Genomic DNA, 17,384 nt, shown 5'->3' on the forward strand with positions numbered 1-17,384 from the left:
AAATAAAAGAACCTTTCGGATCTGCCCTCTTTCGTTGTGACCGTTTGGCCAACCCCGAAGGTTAGTCAGCCTTGCAAAACAAAGAGCAAGACGCCGACAAAGAAAGGGTAAAAGATTTTGTTTTTTTTTTACTTTATATATTTCAAAAATAAAAATGAATGAAAAAAAATCACCTTTTTGTTTTCGAATCTATATCCGATTGTTAATTCTTGTATTCAATTATTTTCTCTGTATATTTTCTTCTGTCAATATTACAATTTGGTGATGGCTTTTATAGCCATATTACACTGTTTACTACTCAAGTTTGTTACTGTTTCTCTACTACTATCTTTGTGCTGCTTCTGTCTTCTTTTTGTTCTCTTTTACAGGTTCACGAGGTCAACAAAGGAGGAGACCCTGGCCTTTGCCATTTCGGTGTAATGGCAGCAGAGGAAGGGTCGGCTTTGGGGCGCGAATAAGGGTGTTCATTCGGTTAACCGACCCGAAATAACATTAACCGAATTAACCGACCTTTCAAAATCTTTAACCGTTAACCGAACCGAATTTTTTTTCAAAAAAATTAACCGAACCGAATTTTTTTGTTAATTGATCGATTAACGAATTAACCAAAATTATATGTTTTTTATTTTTGGTTAAAAATTAACCGAATTAACCGAATTAACCGAATTACCCGAATTACCCGAATTAACCGAATTACCCGAATTAACCAAATTAACCAAATTGAATCACTACATAATTAAATTATTTTTAGACTTTTAGACTTTAGTTTTAGTCTTAGTTTTAAAATTTTATTTTTATTTATTAAATTATTTGTAATTTAATTTTATGATTGGGTTGGTTGGGTTGAATACTTGAGTTTAGATTGGGTTTAGGTGAATAGTGGGCCTATTTATATATTATAATTTTATTTATTAATTTTTTCGGTTAACCGAAAAAATTCAGTTAACCGACCGGTTTCGAACCGAATTAGCCGTTAACCGAAAAATCAAAAAATAATTAACCGACCCCCGACCGAAAAAATTCGGTTAACCGACCGATTAACCGAATTCGGTCGGTTAACTAAATTTTTTCGGTTTTACCCAAATTTTGCACACCCCTAGGCGTGAATCTCGGGCGACGTGCCCGTTCACGTGGAGGGCAACGACACTGGTGTCTTAAGGGGAGCTAGGGTTTTTTAGCTTTTTTTTTCTGAAAAGGTTGGGTCATGGGCTTTAGGGTTTTTGTTTGTTTTGGGCTTGTAATATTTGGATTGGATTGTTAATTTATTTTTATTTATTTATTGTCTCTGTGTAGTGCCCAGGCAAAATTGGGCCCTTACACCTATATTATTAAAAAGAATCAAATAAACCCATATTGTGACAAATGTGACATTTATTGTATAAAAAATGTCTTAAAATTTATTTTTTTCAATTTCAATTCAATTCTAAACAAAATATTTCATTTATAGAGCCATAAAAAACTTTAAAAATGTTTGATCTGTTAAATAATAAATGATATTTTTAAACATAAAATGTTAATTCTATTTCAGTTTGACCTTATTTGATTCCTTTTAATAGTTCAAGGACTAATTGATCAATTTAATAGTAGAGGGACTAATTTGATCATGTATCTATAATAGAAGGGCTTTCGGGTACATTCACCTAATTAGAAGCGACATTTTTGGGAATAGCTCTCATCTCCTTTGCCTGTTGGACTCTAAAAACAACAAATATAGGAGAAGATAGACACAGGAAACACATAGCAGCATCGAAATGATCACATTGTTGAAACTAAAATAAGCTATATACTGCATATTTGCATTTACACAAACATTTGTGCATTAAACAAGCTTCCTTATATATCAGTTATTCGATAACCTAAGAGAGAAGGTAGACACATGGCAAGCGGCCATACCTCGTGTACAAGGAAGACCAAGCCAAGCTAATCCCTAAGATACTGCCTTGCAAACTACTTGAATAACAACTCGAGACACACTCATGCTCCTATGAGTATTATTCCTATGTAAAACTCACACTTCTATCTCCTAATTTCTCCTATTTGCCTGCTTATATAGTAAGGATCACTTTCGGTTACAAACATGTGAGTAACTTGGATAGTATTCATGCCTTGGGATTCTTCAGTAGAACTGACCTTTGTAATGGAGTTGTTTATTGATAGCAAAGTAGCCTTATATCATTATTTTTCTTCCGCTGTGGACATTTGTCTCTATCAAGCCTTCATTTGAGAGGTTTATAATGGAATCTGCTATGACTCTGGCACTGGTTTTCATATAGCCACCTAAAACAAGAAAATGGATAAGTATGTTATGATGGGTGAAGCTTGAACAGAATCAGACATGTTTTTATGATATTCGTCATCTCAGGTTACATTGAGGATTCATCCAATGTGGTAATTTCAAACTTAGCTCCAGCAGTCTTGTTCATATATGGTGGAAAGTAAATAAACAATTCTTTCTATTTCTTTTTCCTTCCATTAACACAAACGATAAGCGGGAGAACTATATCTTGGCTATTATCAAAGGGACCAACACCGATCAGTGACTGAAATGAAAATATTTTTCTTAATTAATGTAAGGAGGGCAGTTGTCGTCTTTTGCATAAAGCAAGGCATCGTCTATTTGTTGTTTGCTTCAAGCATAAATATAAAGGTTTGAAGATACGAACCTGATGTGACCATTACAATAGGGATCTTTCTATCACGAGCAAACCTGAAGACCTTCTCATCTCTTTTGATCACCCCCTCTGGACTGACCTGAAAATTATAAGTGACGAATAGCCGCAAGTGAAAACTAGCAAATATTAATTATGCAGAGATGCACCATCCAATAAAAAGAAATATTTTAAAAATAAAACATGGTGTATTTTACTGAATGCCCCAGAATTTAAAGGGGCACAGAAATGAACTGCCTTAAGCAGCCTTCTTGGTTGTAGTCGTCTCAAACTTTCTTTTACTTTTTGTTTTTCACATGCGACACTCCATCCCTTCACTGCAAGCACTGATACTCCGGATTATGCCAAGCAGCCCATCTAGAATTATATCCCCGAAATCTTGTAGGATATTTCTAGAGTTAAACCAACATTTAAGATACAGAAAATCTCTGTAATTTTGCATGATAATCTAATCCTCATTGCTACTTATCTACTTCCCTTTTTGGTTCAAAACTACTTATTTGAAATGAATGTACTATAAATGAAGGATTTTCTTTCACAGTTTAGTGGAAAAGAACGACCGTTCTAATCTGCTTCTAGTGGTCTGAAGATGCATCATCCTAATGCAGCGCTGTTCAGTTAACCTATAAGCAGGCAAGTGAAGCTCTGCAGAGTTTGTAGGGAGATGAACACAAAATCTCATATGAATCAACATGACCATGTTAGCACATAATATGAGATAAAACAGGAATGTGTTCCTGCAACCAGCATCAGCTTCCTTCTTTCTGTATGATGTTTAGGCTGCTCTCCACTCTCCAGGGCCATCATTGAAAGGACAATTCTTCACCAAAAGTTAAGTTGATGAATCAGAGACAATTGATTCACAGAAAGTGTGAGTCTAATGAAGATCTGCTTTACTTCTCATAGAAGAGGAAAAGTACTGGGAGAAAAAGAATAGAAAGCACACAATTAAGCAAATGGATCCTATGATTGAATTTACCTTTAATCCACCCAGTGGATCTCCATCGAGAATATCAGTTCCAGCATTGTAAACAATCAACTCAGGGGCAAAATTACTCCCCGCTACCTGGCATTTGTAACTAATAACTACAATGCAATAACGACATAAGAACAACTTTTGACTACGGTATTCATAGTACAAAATTAGTTAAAGATAACAAGTAAATGAAAAGAAAAGAGGAGAACATAATAGAGATAAAGATGCAAAGCAAAAGATGAAGCCCGAGTTGGCAAAAATGCTGATGAAATCATGTCAGAGTGCACCAGAGTTAAAAAGCATCAGACATTATGACAACAATAAATAAAAGAATAGATAGAGGCAGAGACACAGTATAAGCACTAAATGCATTTGAAATAATACGATTAAAAATAGTAAATGACAAAGTCAAAACCAAGACAGACACATAAAACGGACTTATTTGTGAGTAAAGGTGTCAGGCAAAGATGCATTAGTGTTGTCAGATAAAATACAGCAGATATGGACATCAGAATTGAGAAAAGATCCAGCGAAAAACAGAAAAAAGCATGTTGAAGATAGCTGAAAAAATCTATACCGCAAGTGCTTTATCCAATTGGTCCAAATAGTCAACAGTTGCAGTCCCAGTCTGTTCATATATCGGAATATTAAATCAGCTAAAGACCTAGCAAGCAATAAGCTAACTTCATTAACAAGATGCTAGATGCTCACCACCACTTCAACCTTCTGGTTAATATAATTTCTAGCAGTCATATCCTGAAAAGATTGAATGAAAAATAATAATAAAACCAGAAGGTAAGGTGAGTTGTCCTCTTAAATTGATATTTCAAGAGAAAAAAGTCGGAACTCATTGCATAGAGCAAAAAAATAACAGTTAAAAGGACAGTACATACTATCGTGTAGGAGAAGAGGCTGTTCAAGTTCAACTACAGAAAATGCAATACAAATGTAGAAAGCAAGCACTTACAAATGGGTAGATTCCTGGATTGTACATATCCAGGATGTACACACGCTCTGCCAGTTAAAACACAAACATAGAAAATTAAAAAAGAAAAAGAAAACCAAGATAAAGCACCATGAGGAAAATTAAAGCATCCTTACCGTCATTACCAAAATCCATTTCATGACCATTTCCTTGATGTGCATCTAAATCAATTATCATCACCCTAAAAAATATTATAAAGTATAAGGAGAATAGCCCATTAATAAAAGATATAGTCAATAGATTAGTTGAGAATAGGATGCCATATAAGATTGCAAGGACTGCATTTATTATTTTTAATCTTGACTTTCTATTACCTTGATATATTTAACCGAACAAAAGCAAAATGAATGCAAAGGGAAATATCTGCGTATGCACAAAATCCACCTCCCCTTCCACCACTGCAATGATGAAACCCTCCCCCAACATTGATAGCCCATCCTCGGTCCATCGCTAACTTAGCCGCCAGAACAGTTCCACCCACCTGTAGTAATATGATCAGTATAATCCTAGTTTCACAAAAAACTGAATCTCCAATGAAAAAGAAAATGATGTAATTAGCTCCAAGACAGACTATGATTCTATGGCTTTACCTGCCTTCGGAAGGGATAAAGAACTTTCATCTGAACAAGCCAATTGGGTAACATTGCTACAGGAGGAACCTACACAACACAGTGCCTTGAATCAATCTAAGAAGTACAATAACATCATTTGATACTACTTAGTTCTCAGCCAAAAACATCGAACTATAACAAACATAGCCAGTAAATATTGGGCATGCAACACACAAAATTCCCATGAACCCAAAACAGTAATAAATAAAACCAAGCAATCTTGCTATTTTTTTCTGGAGAATCCCATTTTTAAGCAGAGCCACAAGATCACACTAGATAGTGGCGACTGGCAACGAAATAAGTAAAATCCAAGGAAGCAAAAATTAACTTCACACTAAAAACAACCAAATTATTGCTTAAGGAAATTCTACAAGGTACCTCAGTTATCCTGGCAACATTCACGCTGTTATTCAGGCTGTTCAGGTATGCTTCTGTATGCACCTATCCCGAGAATATCGGGGAAGAAAATACAAGCATTAGGTTACAGCGCCTGCTACAGATAGATACCTCATTAACTAAGAGTTATATTTTCCATCACCTATGATCTTCCTTTTTCCTCAATAAGCATAAGCCTCAGTGTATAAACAAAGTGAGTGGAAAAAACATTCAATTACCACAAGTAGGTCGTCCCTTGAAGCTTCCAATGGATCAACAATAGATTTTTTTTCCAGGTAACCTTCCGACATCAAGAATCGGCATATCCGACCCCATTTCGAAGAATCGAACGGATGCCTACATCAACCGCGAATAACTAACTAATTTTCTAAAACCGGTTAATCAAATTTTAAAAAATAAAATCAAATTCAAAATATCTTACAGTTTCTCAATTCCGAGGAAGCTGATATCGTAATAAGAAGAGTAGATAACTGGAACCTGTAAAATGAAAATTTCAAAATTTCAAGCTAGAAACAAACAATTTATTTATCATATATGAAAATTTTATATAATTAACAAGATAAAAGTTACCTTGGAGGAAGCATCAGGCTGATAGAGCTTGCTAGAGTTAATTCGTTGACGGCGGAGAGATTCGGCATCGATTTTGGTAGCGGGTTGAGAGGATGACGAAGACGAAGACCAAAACATTGTAAAGGAGTTAAAGCAGCGATAAGCAATGAAAGGAGTGGCGAGTGCGAGGAACAAATATAGGGTCGATTTGCAGAGATTACGAGTTGATTCGGTGGTGTTTGCAATGACTCGGTGAGTTCTAAACTTCCAAAACGGTTGCTGGTGTGAGAGCGTCAGCAAAGGAATCGTCATCGCGTTGGTTTCAAGCTTTTAAATAAATTCGTTTTTGTAATACAAAGCGGTGGCACAGACGCAATAAAAAACAAAAGTAGGAATAAAAGGAGGGAATGGCTTAAGAGGTGGGGTAAAATTCTATCGATTTCAGATTCTTTATATCAGAAAATATATTCCTTTCTTAAAGGTGGAAGCAAAGAATAAAATTATCAATGGAATGTTAGTTGGATTCATCAGTGTGGAGGTTGTTATTAATATAGGAGGATACGGGTCAAGCTGTTTATAGGTTGGGTTATCTGTTTAATTCTAAAAGTTTGCTTGAAATTTAAGAAGATTTAGACAAAAATATTACACCCGAAAAAAGGGCCTGGATAAAAAGTAAGCCTGTTTAAAATATGTGTTGGGTTTGGGCTTAAACATTCAAAGCCCAAACTCGGCCTGACCCAATTTATGTTATTTTTATATATTATGTAATTTAAAACACATTAAAAAAATAAACTTATATTAAATATATAATACTACTCTAAATGTAAACATTAAAATAATGTTAAGATGACTATATAAAATATGTATAAATTTATTAAATATTAAAATAAAATAAATATTTTTTTAAGAATACTACGAGCGGATTTAAAATGGGCTTAGATTTGTCTTTTATAAATATGGAGGGATTTGAACAAAATTTTAAACCCATATTTCGAGCTGGGTTTGGACAAACATAAATTATGTTAATATCATGTTTAGGCTCGACTCAACCTGATCCATGAATCCCTCTAAATATTTATTAAATTTAGATTTTAATAACAAATAATTAATTATAAATATAATCAATTGAATCCATAGGTAGAGAAAAAATCCATGGAAAGTTAAATTTTTTAATACTATCCAAAATCTACTTTAAATGAAACTTTATTATTATTTAGCATTGCATGGTTCATTTCGAGCGGGTCTTTTTCACGAAGATGGACATGGTTCATTAGGATGTATAAATGAGTTTTTATAGAATTTGTATGGAGCTGTCAGATAATTTGTTAGAGTGTGAGATTCAAATTTCCTTATTTGTTAAAGAAATAACTACCGCGGTAAAATAATGGGATATATTTTCAAGTCAAAGACAATAAGAACCATAGATTTACCCTCGATATGTTATTCGAAAATTCTTGAGTGAGCTTCTTCATGTCCCGATTCGATTAAATCTAAGTAGCACCATATAAAATTATTTATAATTATTCTTTAGATATTTGAATTTGTTAAATATTTAAATTTAATTTTGTTAGAATTTTTATTTAGGGATAAGGTTGATGTTCATGATATAAATCATGTGTAAATTCTCTCTAGATTTTATTATGCTTTTAAGTCTATAAGTCTTATCCAGATTTATTATGATTTAGATTTAGAACTACATTTATTCTATTTGATATTGATTAGAATAGAATTTTTCAGCATTTAAATAGATGTAGTCGTAGGTCCAACCCTGGGAGTTCTTTAGAGGTGCGGTTGCCTAGGGCCCAAGTCTGAAAGGGGTCTAAAATATTGTAGAGTCCAAAAATTTTTTTACCAACTTTTATGAGACCTAAAAATTTTTTTCTCCAACTTGTAAGAAACCTAAACCCCCATTTTATTGTTTTGCCTAGGACCCAGAAATGTCAAGAACATACCCGTGTAGTCAAAACTCCTCTTGTATTATTCAATTTTCAACAGTGAATTTCTCCTCCTTCGCTCGTAATTTTTTCTCAAAAGGGTTTTTACGTAAAATCTGTGTTTTATTTTTTCTTTTGTTATTGTTTTACAATCGTTCTATTGCCATTATCGACATTTATTATAACACAACCGTTTAGTAAAAAAATGTTGATGATAAAAAGCTTTAAAATAAATTAATAGTCTTTTTAGTATAAAAGTAGTTTTCTTAAGATAATTATGAAATGCTAAAAAATGAATTTAGTTAGAGAAATATATTTAAAAATATTATGAAAAAAAAGTGGGAAATTGTGAAAGTGGACAGTTTCTTAAGGATGTGAGTTCTGTTTTTTAAAGACAATGTGAGTTTTGTTTTTTAAGTTAAAGTTTATTTACATTTTTGACATCTATATTTAGTTATATTATTATCTAAATTTATCTATTTAATTCATCACCGTAAGTTAATTAAAAGTTTTATAATTAGTATAAATAAATATATTAAAATTAAACATGCTTATAGTTAAATATTTATAATTTTGAAAAGTTAACCATGGATGATGGTTAAGGAAATACAAAGATAACAAATATATATTTTTTGTTTTCAATTTTAAATTTAACTTTGTTGAGTACAAGAGAGGGCTGGAGGCTTAGACAATAGAACACACAACGGTAAATGTGTGGCGAGTTGTATTTGGTGAAGGTGATCCATCTTTTAATTTAGGATCTTGACGCATGTATAATGCAAATCTCATCGTGGCCGGTTTAGTAGACAACATAGTAGTTTTCTAAATAGATTGTGATGGGACGGAAATAGACTAAGCGAGGTATCACGTGTCTTATGTGTAAGAGAGAACCCAACACCTATAATTTACAAGATAAATTGAAAAAGGCCAACGTTTCATGCCAATGTACTTCCATGAAGCCGAGCTTCGATGAAGTGTTGCTACTTGACAAAGTCATACTAGCAATGTAACGAGCGAGATTACAACTTGACAAGATTGTATGACATGAAATGCTTACAAGTGGTAAAACATCAACAGGGTTTAGTTATTAATGCAAGAGAATGGATTGTATGCAACTGTAATTTTATGTCATCCTTATTCTTTTCTAATAGGAAAATGACAAATCAAATTTTTTATCCTGATTGTCAGCTTTTTCCTATTATTCTTCTATTGAAAATAGATAGAAATAACGTTGAAATCACAATTTCATACAATCATTTCTCATTAATGCAAAAGGAACATGTTTAATTGAAGAGGATTCGGAGTATACTTATTCATAAATCAGACTTGAAAAAGGGTTTTTATGCCTCATATCTATCAGAATTGAACTTAAATAATAAAAATATTTTTAAAATTAAAATTAATTATTTTAAAATATTTTATTAAATTTTAAACTGTGAAACAAATTTTCTAGACGGCCAGTAATTTTAACCTTCTTGTTTAAAGCCTAGTTTCTGGATAATTGCTTTGTTTTAAGGTTCTTTTTAAAAAAATCATCCAACGTGTATATTTTTGGGAGGGACACTGACAATACCATTAGAGTCGTCATAATAGAATCAAATCGTGCCCATGCAGCAGCATTGAAAGCGATTGGTCAATACAAACTTCCACCCTCCCACTTCTATCTCTTCCTTAAGATTCCAAATCAATCAAACCGTGGGAACATGTTTCCGATGCCAGTACCTTCTCTCTCCTCAGCAGATTCTCAGGTCTGAGCTCATCCACCACCGCTCTGCTAACGTCAAGTAACCAAGGATGAGGAAAAATATCTCTCTAGCTGCTATGTTTTCACCCAAAACGCACCAAAAATGATTTTATTTCGCTTCTACTTTTAAGATACCGCTCGATGGAAAAGTGTTTCAATTGTAATTTAACTCAATGTATTATTTAATTCTAATGACGTTTTGAGCGAGTGGACAATACTTGGAATGATTTTTGCGGATGGATCCTTCATGTTATTAGTTTTCATTCATAAATAAAACAATTTTTTTAAATGATGGAAAGACGTGCTACGTAGAGTGTTGTGAATCAATCCTATGTATGCATGAATGAATCTGTGGCCGTATATATATATTTCACTTAGCAAATCTATCAGAAACTAGTGGAAATTGCCAAATTGATGTGGCAAAATAAGGATCGGATGTACATTTATATCTATCAAGAAAGAAAGTGACTTGGGTTATCATTAGATCTTATTATCACGTTCTTGTGACCTGAAATAATCTCTAAAGTAAAAGAGCAATATAACCATGCTGGGATTCACAGCTAACAGGGGATACATCATACAAGAAAATTCATCTTAAGAAATGGACCTAGACTCAGCCATTAATGCAAGAAACGAGCAACCAAAAACGGGTTCTGAACTGTTGGCTTTGTAGTTGTGAAATGACCCAAGGCATGAGAAAGAAAACAAAAGAGAGCCTCTTTTTTCACAAATGACTCGAGCCTCAATTCGGAATCCAAATAAGTCAAAACCAGCAGAGAAAGCGATCAAAAGGTACTTTATTATCAACGCTTTACAAACAAATCCCCAGGAGGGTAAACCCTTAAATGGAACATTATCAGTGTATGAAGAAAATTGTTTAATCAAAAGGGGAAACCCCAAAAAAGAACGTGGGCAAGGGGAAGGGTGATGCCATGCATTTTTCTATTACTCAAGTTAATGCTACTTATCGTTACGACACAGCTGCCATATAATTCATCTTCTACATCTTTCAGTCACATCAGACACAGGGTTATAAACAGATAAAACCCAGTGGCAGTAATCATGCAAAGCTACAAACTCAAAAAGGCTTGAGAATATGTATGTGTACATTCAATTCGAGAAATAACTACCTGATTGTGCCTCTACCAGTGCCTTGCATGCTAAGATCCAACAGGAGCAACACCTTTGGCTTTAGCTGCAGCAGTTGCCGCTGCGGCTGCGGCGGCTGCTGCGGCTGCAGCTGATGCAGCTGGACTAGGACTAGGTGGTACTGGGTTGGACTGAGGTCCATTCTGTGCTACAATCACCTCTTGATGCTGTTCTTGTTGCTGCTGCTGAGAGTTAACCTGCGCCAGCAGAGCATTAATCTGAGCTCCTGTGAGTGTCTCATGCTCGAGCAATGCATTAGCAAGTGCATGATGTTCTTTGCTGTGGGTAGTGAGGATGGTTTTTGCATTGTTATAAGCCTTCTCCAGTAAGTACTTCACTTCTTTCTCTATAAGATGTCTAGTCTCGGTGCTTAGGCTCCGACCATCATCATTATAAGAATGGGTAACAAGTCCCACTTCTTTACTCATGCCATACTTTGTAACCATGGATCTGGCCAGTTCAGTTGCATTCTCAAGATCTGAGCGTGGACCGGAAGTAACTTCGTTTTCTCCAAAGATGAGCTCTTCTGCAACCCAACCACCCAATGCAACATCGAGCCTAGCAAGCATCTGTTTTCGGGAGAAGCTTGTTTGATCCACCTCAGGCAACTGGGACACCATTCCAAGAGCCATCCCTCGAGGGACTATTGTTGCTTTGTGAACAGGAAGTGCCCCCTCCGTATGGATGGCAACAAGAGCATGGCCAGCCTCGTGAAAAGCAGTCAATTTTCGTGACTCTTCAGAAATGACAGCTGACTTTCGTTCACTTCCCAATATGATCTTGTCCTTTGCGTACTCCAAATCTACCATTGTCACTTCTTTAGCGCCATGCATTGCAGCACTCACTGCAGCAACATTGACCAGATTTGCAAGATCAGCACCAGAGAATCCAGGAGTACCTCTAGCAATGATCATTAAATCAACATCACCTGCCTTCAATACCTGTAATGGAACAGAATGAATGGTTAGACTTGCATGGCTCAATGATTCTACCAGAAAGATATTACCAATACCAATGGTTAGTCTGACGCAACAAAAACCAAATATGGGAGAGTCAGACAACAAAATGTTGATGTCATTGGACCAAAATGTAAAATTAACAAAGACATTAATTAGAAGCATGCTTGAAAAGCCAATATCAAGCCAAATTTTATGATACATGCTTCAATGGGGCCTGCTAAACACAGTCTGCACAAAGTCTGCCAAACACAGTCTGCACAAATGTCAACTCAAGCTCGGACTCCAAAAACACATGGACTTGTACACAATCAACACGGTACCTTTGACATGTGGGATTCCAGAATCTGCCTCCGGCCTTCAACATCTGGATAAGGAATAATGATGCGGCGGTCAAATCGTCCAGGTCTAATCAGTGCCTTATCCAATGATTCTGGAAAATTGGTGGCTGCAATTAGAATGATTCCTTCATTCTGTTTAAATCCATCCAATTCGACAAGCAACTGATTCAAAGTCATCCTCATGTACTGCTGGTCCTTTGGATTACGGCTTCCACCTATGGCATCTATCTCATCAATAAATATAATACATGGGGATCGCTTCTTTGCAGCAGCAAAAAGATCTCTCACTCTTCGAGCTCCAACTCCAACAAACATCTCTTCAAATTCACTGCCACTGCAGGAGAAGAAAGGTACCCCGGCCTCTCCAGCAATAGCTCTTGCTAACATAGTTTTCCCATTGCCAGGTGGACCAACAAGTAAGACACCTTTTGGAAGCTTGCCACCAAGACGAGTGAAACGCTGCAAGAAGGGTAAAGGTAATTAGAGAAAGAAAGTGAGGGAGGGAGAGGGAGACATCTACCAAATCAAAAAGTGCATTCACCTTAGGATCTCGAAGGTAGTGGACAATTTCTTCTAACTCTGCCTTTGCCTCATCAACTCCTTTGACATCATTAAATTTTGTGTTAGATTCTACAACTTGCACCTCTTCGTGTAGACCAAGTCCTAAAACAAGGATACCAGTCAGTCAAAATCCAGGAAAAGGACTATCAGTTTAAACATGGACAAATAATTTAGAAGAAAACATGTCGCTTAAAACATTCTACCTTTACTAATCCCTCTATCCTCAATAAGTGCTCCAACACCAGAAATCAACAAGAAGCCAAGTGCAATACTACGAAAAGTACGCCACAATTGATCTTTAAAATTCCCTCCTTCTGCAGTCACCATGTGGATAGGAGCACTAGAAGTTCCTAAGACACCATTTTTTGTCGATTTTCCCACATTTTGAAAAGCTGAAAGGCCACTTTTACTCTCTCCCTCCACTGATGAACTGGAGATACCTGTAATTTTGCATAATCTATTAGTCAACAAAGATAACAGAAAAGGCAAAGAGCAGAAATTGTTCAGAAAGAAATGGGTTAATACTAGTTTAACAGGGAATTTATTAGCACTATCAAATTAGAAACAACATTCAAAGATCACTCCAAAAAAATGGGGAAAAAATACTGCAAAATTATCATTTTAAGAGAAATTATAGATGCAAATAGCAAGACCACTCACCTCTCTGCAATGTCTTAAGTAACTCACTTTCATCAAGCCTGTCAACTTTGACTAATGCTTTAACATACTCAGAAAGTGCAGAACGATTAGAATGTAATGATGGCTGACTTTCAAATAGTCTTATCACTGCTTCAGGATCATTTCTATGGTAAATTTCTCTTAAACTAGCAGCTTCACTAGCTTCGTCAGCATCTCGGAGTCTGCGACCTAAATTGACTGCATAGCTTGACCTAAACCTATTTTGGCCACTCAAAAACCTATTACCTGCACTCCAACAAGAGTTCAGTTTAGGAACAAAGTTTTAAGTTGAGAACACAGAAACCAGTTATCTTATTGAAAAAATAAAGAAGAATAAAACCATGGAGATAATGATAGAATATAAAAAGTTCGATTGAAACAAACACAAATACCAGAGAGATGAGCTTTACTAAACGAGTTCCGATATTGTCCCAACCGTGATTGCTGTCTTGATACCTGCTTTAAGATGGAAACGAGGCTTATTGTTTATCTAAAGGAATATACATACAAATTACTCTATAATAAGCAAAAATAACCCACAAAAAGCATTAACTAAGTTTCTCACCGATCCAATTATTGCAAAAATACACTACTTCTAACAATATCTAATGGGAGACGACATTTACAAATATGCATATTAACGAAATGAAAATTGCAAAACCTTAAAAAAGAAAAACCAAGTGTTTGCGCCAATAAAAGTCTCAATCAGCTCAAGCAAATGAGTATCTTTTGTTACGACCAATGGAAATTAAAATAAAAGATTCCATTTTTTTTTTCAATTTTTCCTACTCCACTAATACATATCTCGGATTCAACTATTCAAGTGTCCAAGGCAATATCTTTAATTTATTTAAATTAGGGTTCCCTCAATCCCCAAATATTAAAACTTCATATCATAGAGATTCAATATATAAATAACAATCACTGCACAAATATATATACACACAAAGAGCTAGGCAAAAAGAAGCTCAAAAGAGAGGGGAAATAACCTGAGAGATTAGGCTTCTCCAAGCCATCGCCTTTTTGCAGAGACCTAAGAGAAAAAAAAATCTGATCTTCTTATTCTTTCTTTCTCTCCCCGGTGCGTGATGGGTTTGTTTGGTTTGCGAGAAAATAAAGGGAAGGGTGAAATTTTATGAGAAAGAGGGTTAGAAAGATGGAAAATCTAGAAAGCGAGATGGATCGTTAGATTAATTTTATAATTTTTGTAAAAATGTTTTTAGGCTTTTATTTTGATGATGATGCGCACTGTAATAAGTTTCTGTCACGATGAGAAGATCTTCCTTGTGAATTGTCAGATTTACCCTTTCTTCTTTTTGTTTGCAATTTCCTTGAGATTTTTTAGTCTGATTGGGTTTCAAATTTATTTTTTTAACAATTTTTTTTATTTTCCATTTCTTCTTCTCTTTTAGTTTTAACAAATAGAAAGTATAAAAAAACTATATTAAAGGAGATGAAGAAGAGAGGAAAACAAAAGAAGAAGCAGAAGATAATGAAAAAAAGAAAGTTCAAAGAATGTTAAAAAATTTAAATTACTCAAAACGAAAAATATAGGAACAAATGTATAATTTAATCTAAAATTTTGTTTGAAATGATGATTTAACGTACCACATTAGCTTACCGTTATATCGTTAATCGTAATTAATGACTCAAGAACTAAAATGTTACAAAGACGTTAACGTAAGTGACTAAAACGTAAAATTTAAATATAAATAACTAAAATGTAACTTGAAATAAACAAAAATAATTATTTTAATAGTTTAACCTAAAAATAATACAAATTTTATCCATTTTAATCTAATAATTAAAACCTGGATTTATCTATTTATTTAAACCCAATAATTAATAAATCCATCTAAGGGATAGATGGTATATTTACTTACGGTTAGTGTAAAAATAGAGGTGACGATGAGATTAAATACTGTAAGTGAGACAAAAAGTAAACTAAATGCATGTATTTCACTATCAATCCAAACTCACCCTAAATTCTAAACTCAATAATTGACTCAACCCAATTTATTTGCAAACAAAAGGGAGAAGCAACAGAGTTGTTAGAGAGAAGCTGCTCCAATCCAAGCGCTGGCTCGAGTTGAGGGAATCCCAATTAAGAAAGATGAAAGTGGAGATGAGGGATTCGGTTGAGTCACTAATGGCAGCTAAAGAACCTGCTCTGAGGAGGGAATGGCGGCTCCAGTGGCTCCGATGGCGACATGGTTCATCAGCATTTGGTGGGGGCACCGATGCAGCCAGAAATGGGTTGAATGATGGCACCAAACATGTTGATAGTTTCTTTTATTTTCCTTGTTTGTTGTGTTTAACTGAATTTATAGTGCTCAACCCAACGGTGATAACGGAGTTTTGGCCCAACGGCTTTGCCCAATTCTCAATGCCCATCGGAGCGTGCTTCAACACCTGTTAAAAACTTGATAATCAATGAAGTGTTTCAGGTAGAGGTGCTTGTTAACGGGTTTAGATTGATGCTAAACATGATATTAACATATTTTTTTTTGAACAACGATATTAACATATTTTATATTTATTTAAGTTCGGTTCATTTTAAAATTTGAACCTAAAATTTTGTTTAAATCCGTCTATATTTATAAAAGATTAACCCAAATTTATTTTAAACTCACCCATATTATTTTTTAAAAATATTTATATTATATTAATATTTAATAATTTTTATTTATTGAATTTTTATATAATCATCTTAACATTATTTTAATGTTTATATTAGAGTAATATTATATATTTAGTATAAATTTATTCTTTTAATGTATTCTAAATTATATAATATATAAAAATAATATAATATAAAATATTATGAACTTAAAACAGGCAAGGCCGGACTCGGGCCTTAAATGTTTAAGTTCAAGCTCAACCCATATTTTAAACGAGCTTAATTTTTTTATCTAAATCTAATTTTCAAATCTAATATTTTTATCTGAACTCTCTTAAATTTCGAACAATTTTGGACTTTAATGAATAACCGACTATGAACAAGTTTATTCTCAGAGGCTGTGGCCTTGTTTGGGACCATTGATTTATACCGTTGAATAGTATTTTTATTTGTTTTTCTCTATTTTACTTTAGCATGTTAGTAGGATAAATGTACCCAATGCCTACCTATTGTACGGATGACTCACCATGTATGAATTCTTTTCTTTTTAAAATAAAAAGATTGGCTTGGCTGGGCTGAGGGGACAAGCGGGTTTTGCGACTCTGAGCTGTTGTTGGTTCAGATGTGGACCAAGTAATCCACATGGTTGAACCCACGGTCTCAACGCCATGCAAGCAAAGGAATAATAATGAAATTTAAGACCGGAGGGCTTTTATTAATTTCAATTTCAACCCACTTTAATAATAAAAAATCAATAATTCCAACCTATTTTATTTGAACTAAAAACATTAGGATTCAGATAAACTCGAGATAATTTGACTTTAAAAATCAATTCACAAACACAAATGATAATAACCCAAAATGATTCAAAATATTAATACTCAAATCCGTCAAACTCAACTAATTTATGTCCTCCGCTTCATAGATCTAATTGAAATTGAATTTTAAATTTTAGTTTATCATCATATAAAATCAACAAGTGTTAAATGTAATGGTAAGATACATTGTACTCTAAAAAAATGTCATAATTTCACATATTGAAGACAATATTGTTAGAAAGAATAACCGTTAACCTTGAATATAAAGAATAATACATGATATTCAAAATTATGAATAAAGTTGAATAGCAATTATCTTCTCGAAAATACAATGTCTCTTTAAATATTTATAATTATATTTTAATTTTAATTAAACAAGAAATAAGCCACACTCAAT

General features: G+C 34.1%; 2 protein-coding genes across 3 annotated transcripts; both read right to left on the reverse strand.

Moving 5' to 3' along the window:
- Positions 1–1,760: 1,760 nt before the first annotated feature.
- LOC105783127 (histone deacetylase 2) lies at positions 1,761–6,598 on the reverse strand. 2 transcript variants are annotated; one of them, XM_052626435.1, is made up of 13 exons: positions 6,208–6,588; positions 6,059–6,114; positions 5,856–5,973; positions 5,620–5,682; positions 5,221–5,289; positions 4,945–5,111; positions 4,747–4,811; positions 4,613–4,659; positions 4,357–4,401; positions 4,223–4,273; positions 3,649–3,735; positions 2,664–2,751; positions 1,761–2,277 (listed from the first exon to the last, which is right to left on the reverse strand). In XM_052626435.1, the coding sequence occupies exons 1-13, from the start codon at positions 6,496–6,498 to the stop codon at positions 2,168–2,170; spliced, it is 1,257 nt and encodes a 418-aa protein (XP_052482395.1). In that variant the 5' UTR covers positions 6,499–6,588; the 3' UTR covers positions 1,761–2,167. The 2 variants fall into 2 exon arrangements, 1 of the variants encoding a protein (XP_052482395.1); XR_008192762.1 differs by having other exon boundaries at positions 2,167–2,277; positions 2,664–3,489; positions 6,208–6,598.
- Positions 6,599–10,641: 4,043 nt separating this feature from the next.
- LOC105782443 (ATP-dependent zinc metalloprotease FTSH 4, mitochondrial) lies at positions 10,642–14,763 on the reverse strand. The gene is made up of 7 exons (XM_012607182.2): positions 14,539–14,763; positions 13,942–14,005; positions 13,532–13,795; positions 13,075–13,311; positions 12,852–12,973; positions 12,293–12,769; positions 10,642–11,954 (listed from the first exon to the last, which is right to left on the reverse strand). The coding sequence occupies exons 1-7, from the start codon at positions 14,563–14,565 to the stop codon at positions 11,025–11,027; spliced, it is 2,121 nt and encodes a 706-aa protein (XP_012462636.1). The 5' UTR covers positions 14,566–14,763; the 3' UTR covers positions 10,642–11,024.
- Positions 14,764–17,384: the final 2,621 nt, after the last annotated feature.

Source organism: Gossypium raimondii, chromosome 13 (genome assembly GCF_025698545.1).
Source record: "Gossypium raimondii isolate GPD5lz chromosome 13, ASM2569854v1, whole genome shotgun sequence".
Taxonomy (NCBI): Eukaryota; Viridiplantae; Streptophyta; class Magnoliopsida; order Malvales; family Malvaceae; genus Gossypium; species Gossypium raimondii.

What these genes read in the sequence shown, in the direction of transcription:
- LOC105782443 (XM_012607182.2), bottom strand. Translation starts at nt 14,565, where the DNA reads ATGGCTTGGAGAAGCCTAATCTCTCAG. An exon ending in GGAGAAGCCTAATCTCTCAG is followed by an intron (nt 14,006 to 14,538) that starts GTTATTTCCCCT and finishes ATCTTAAAGCAG; the next exon opens with GTATCAAGACAGCAATCACG. An exon ending in GGATAGAGGGATTAGTAAAG is followed by an intron (nt 12,974 to 13,074) that starts GTAGAATGTTTT and finishes TCCTTGTTTTAG; the next exon opens with GACTTGGTCTACACGAAGAG.
- LOC105783127 (XM_052626435.1), bottom strand. Translation starts at nt 6,498, where the DNA reads ATGACGATTCCTTTGCTGACGCTCTCACACCAGCAACCGTTTTGGAAG. An exon ending in TTTATCCCTTCCGAAGGCAG is followed by an intron (nt 5,112 to 5,220) that starts GTAAAGCCATAG and finishes ATATTACTACAG; the next exon opens with GTGGGTGGAACTGTTCTGGC. An exon ending in ATCCACTGGGTGGATTAAAG is followed by an intron (nt 2,752 to 3,648) that starts GTAAATTCAATC and finishes TATAATTTTCAG; the next exon opens with GTCAGTCCAGAGGGGGTGAT.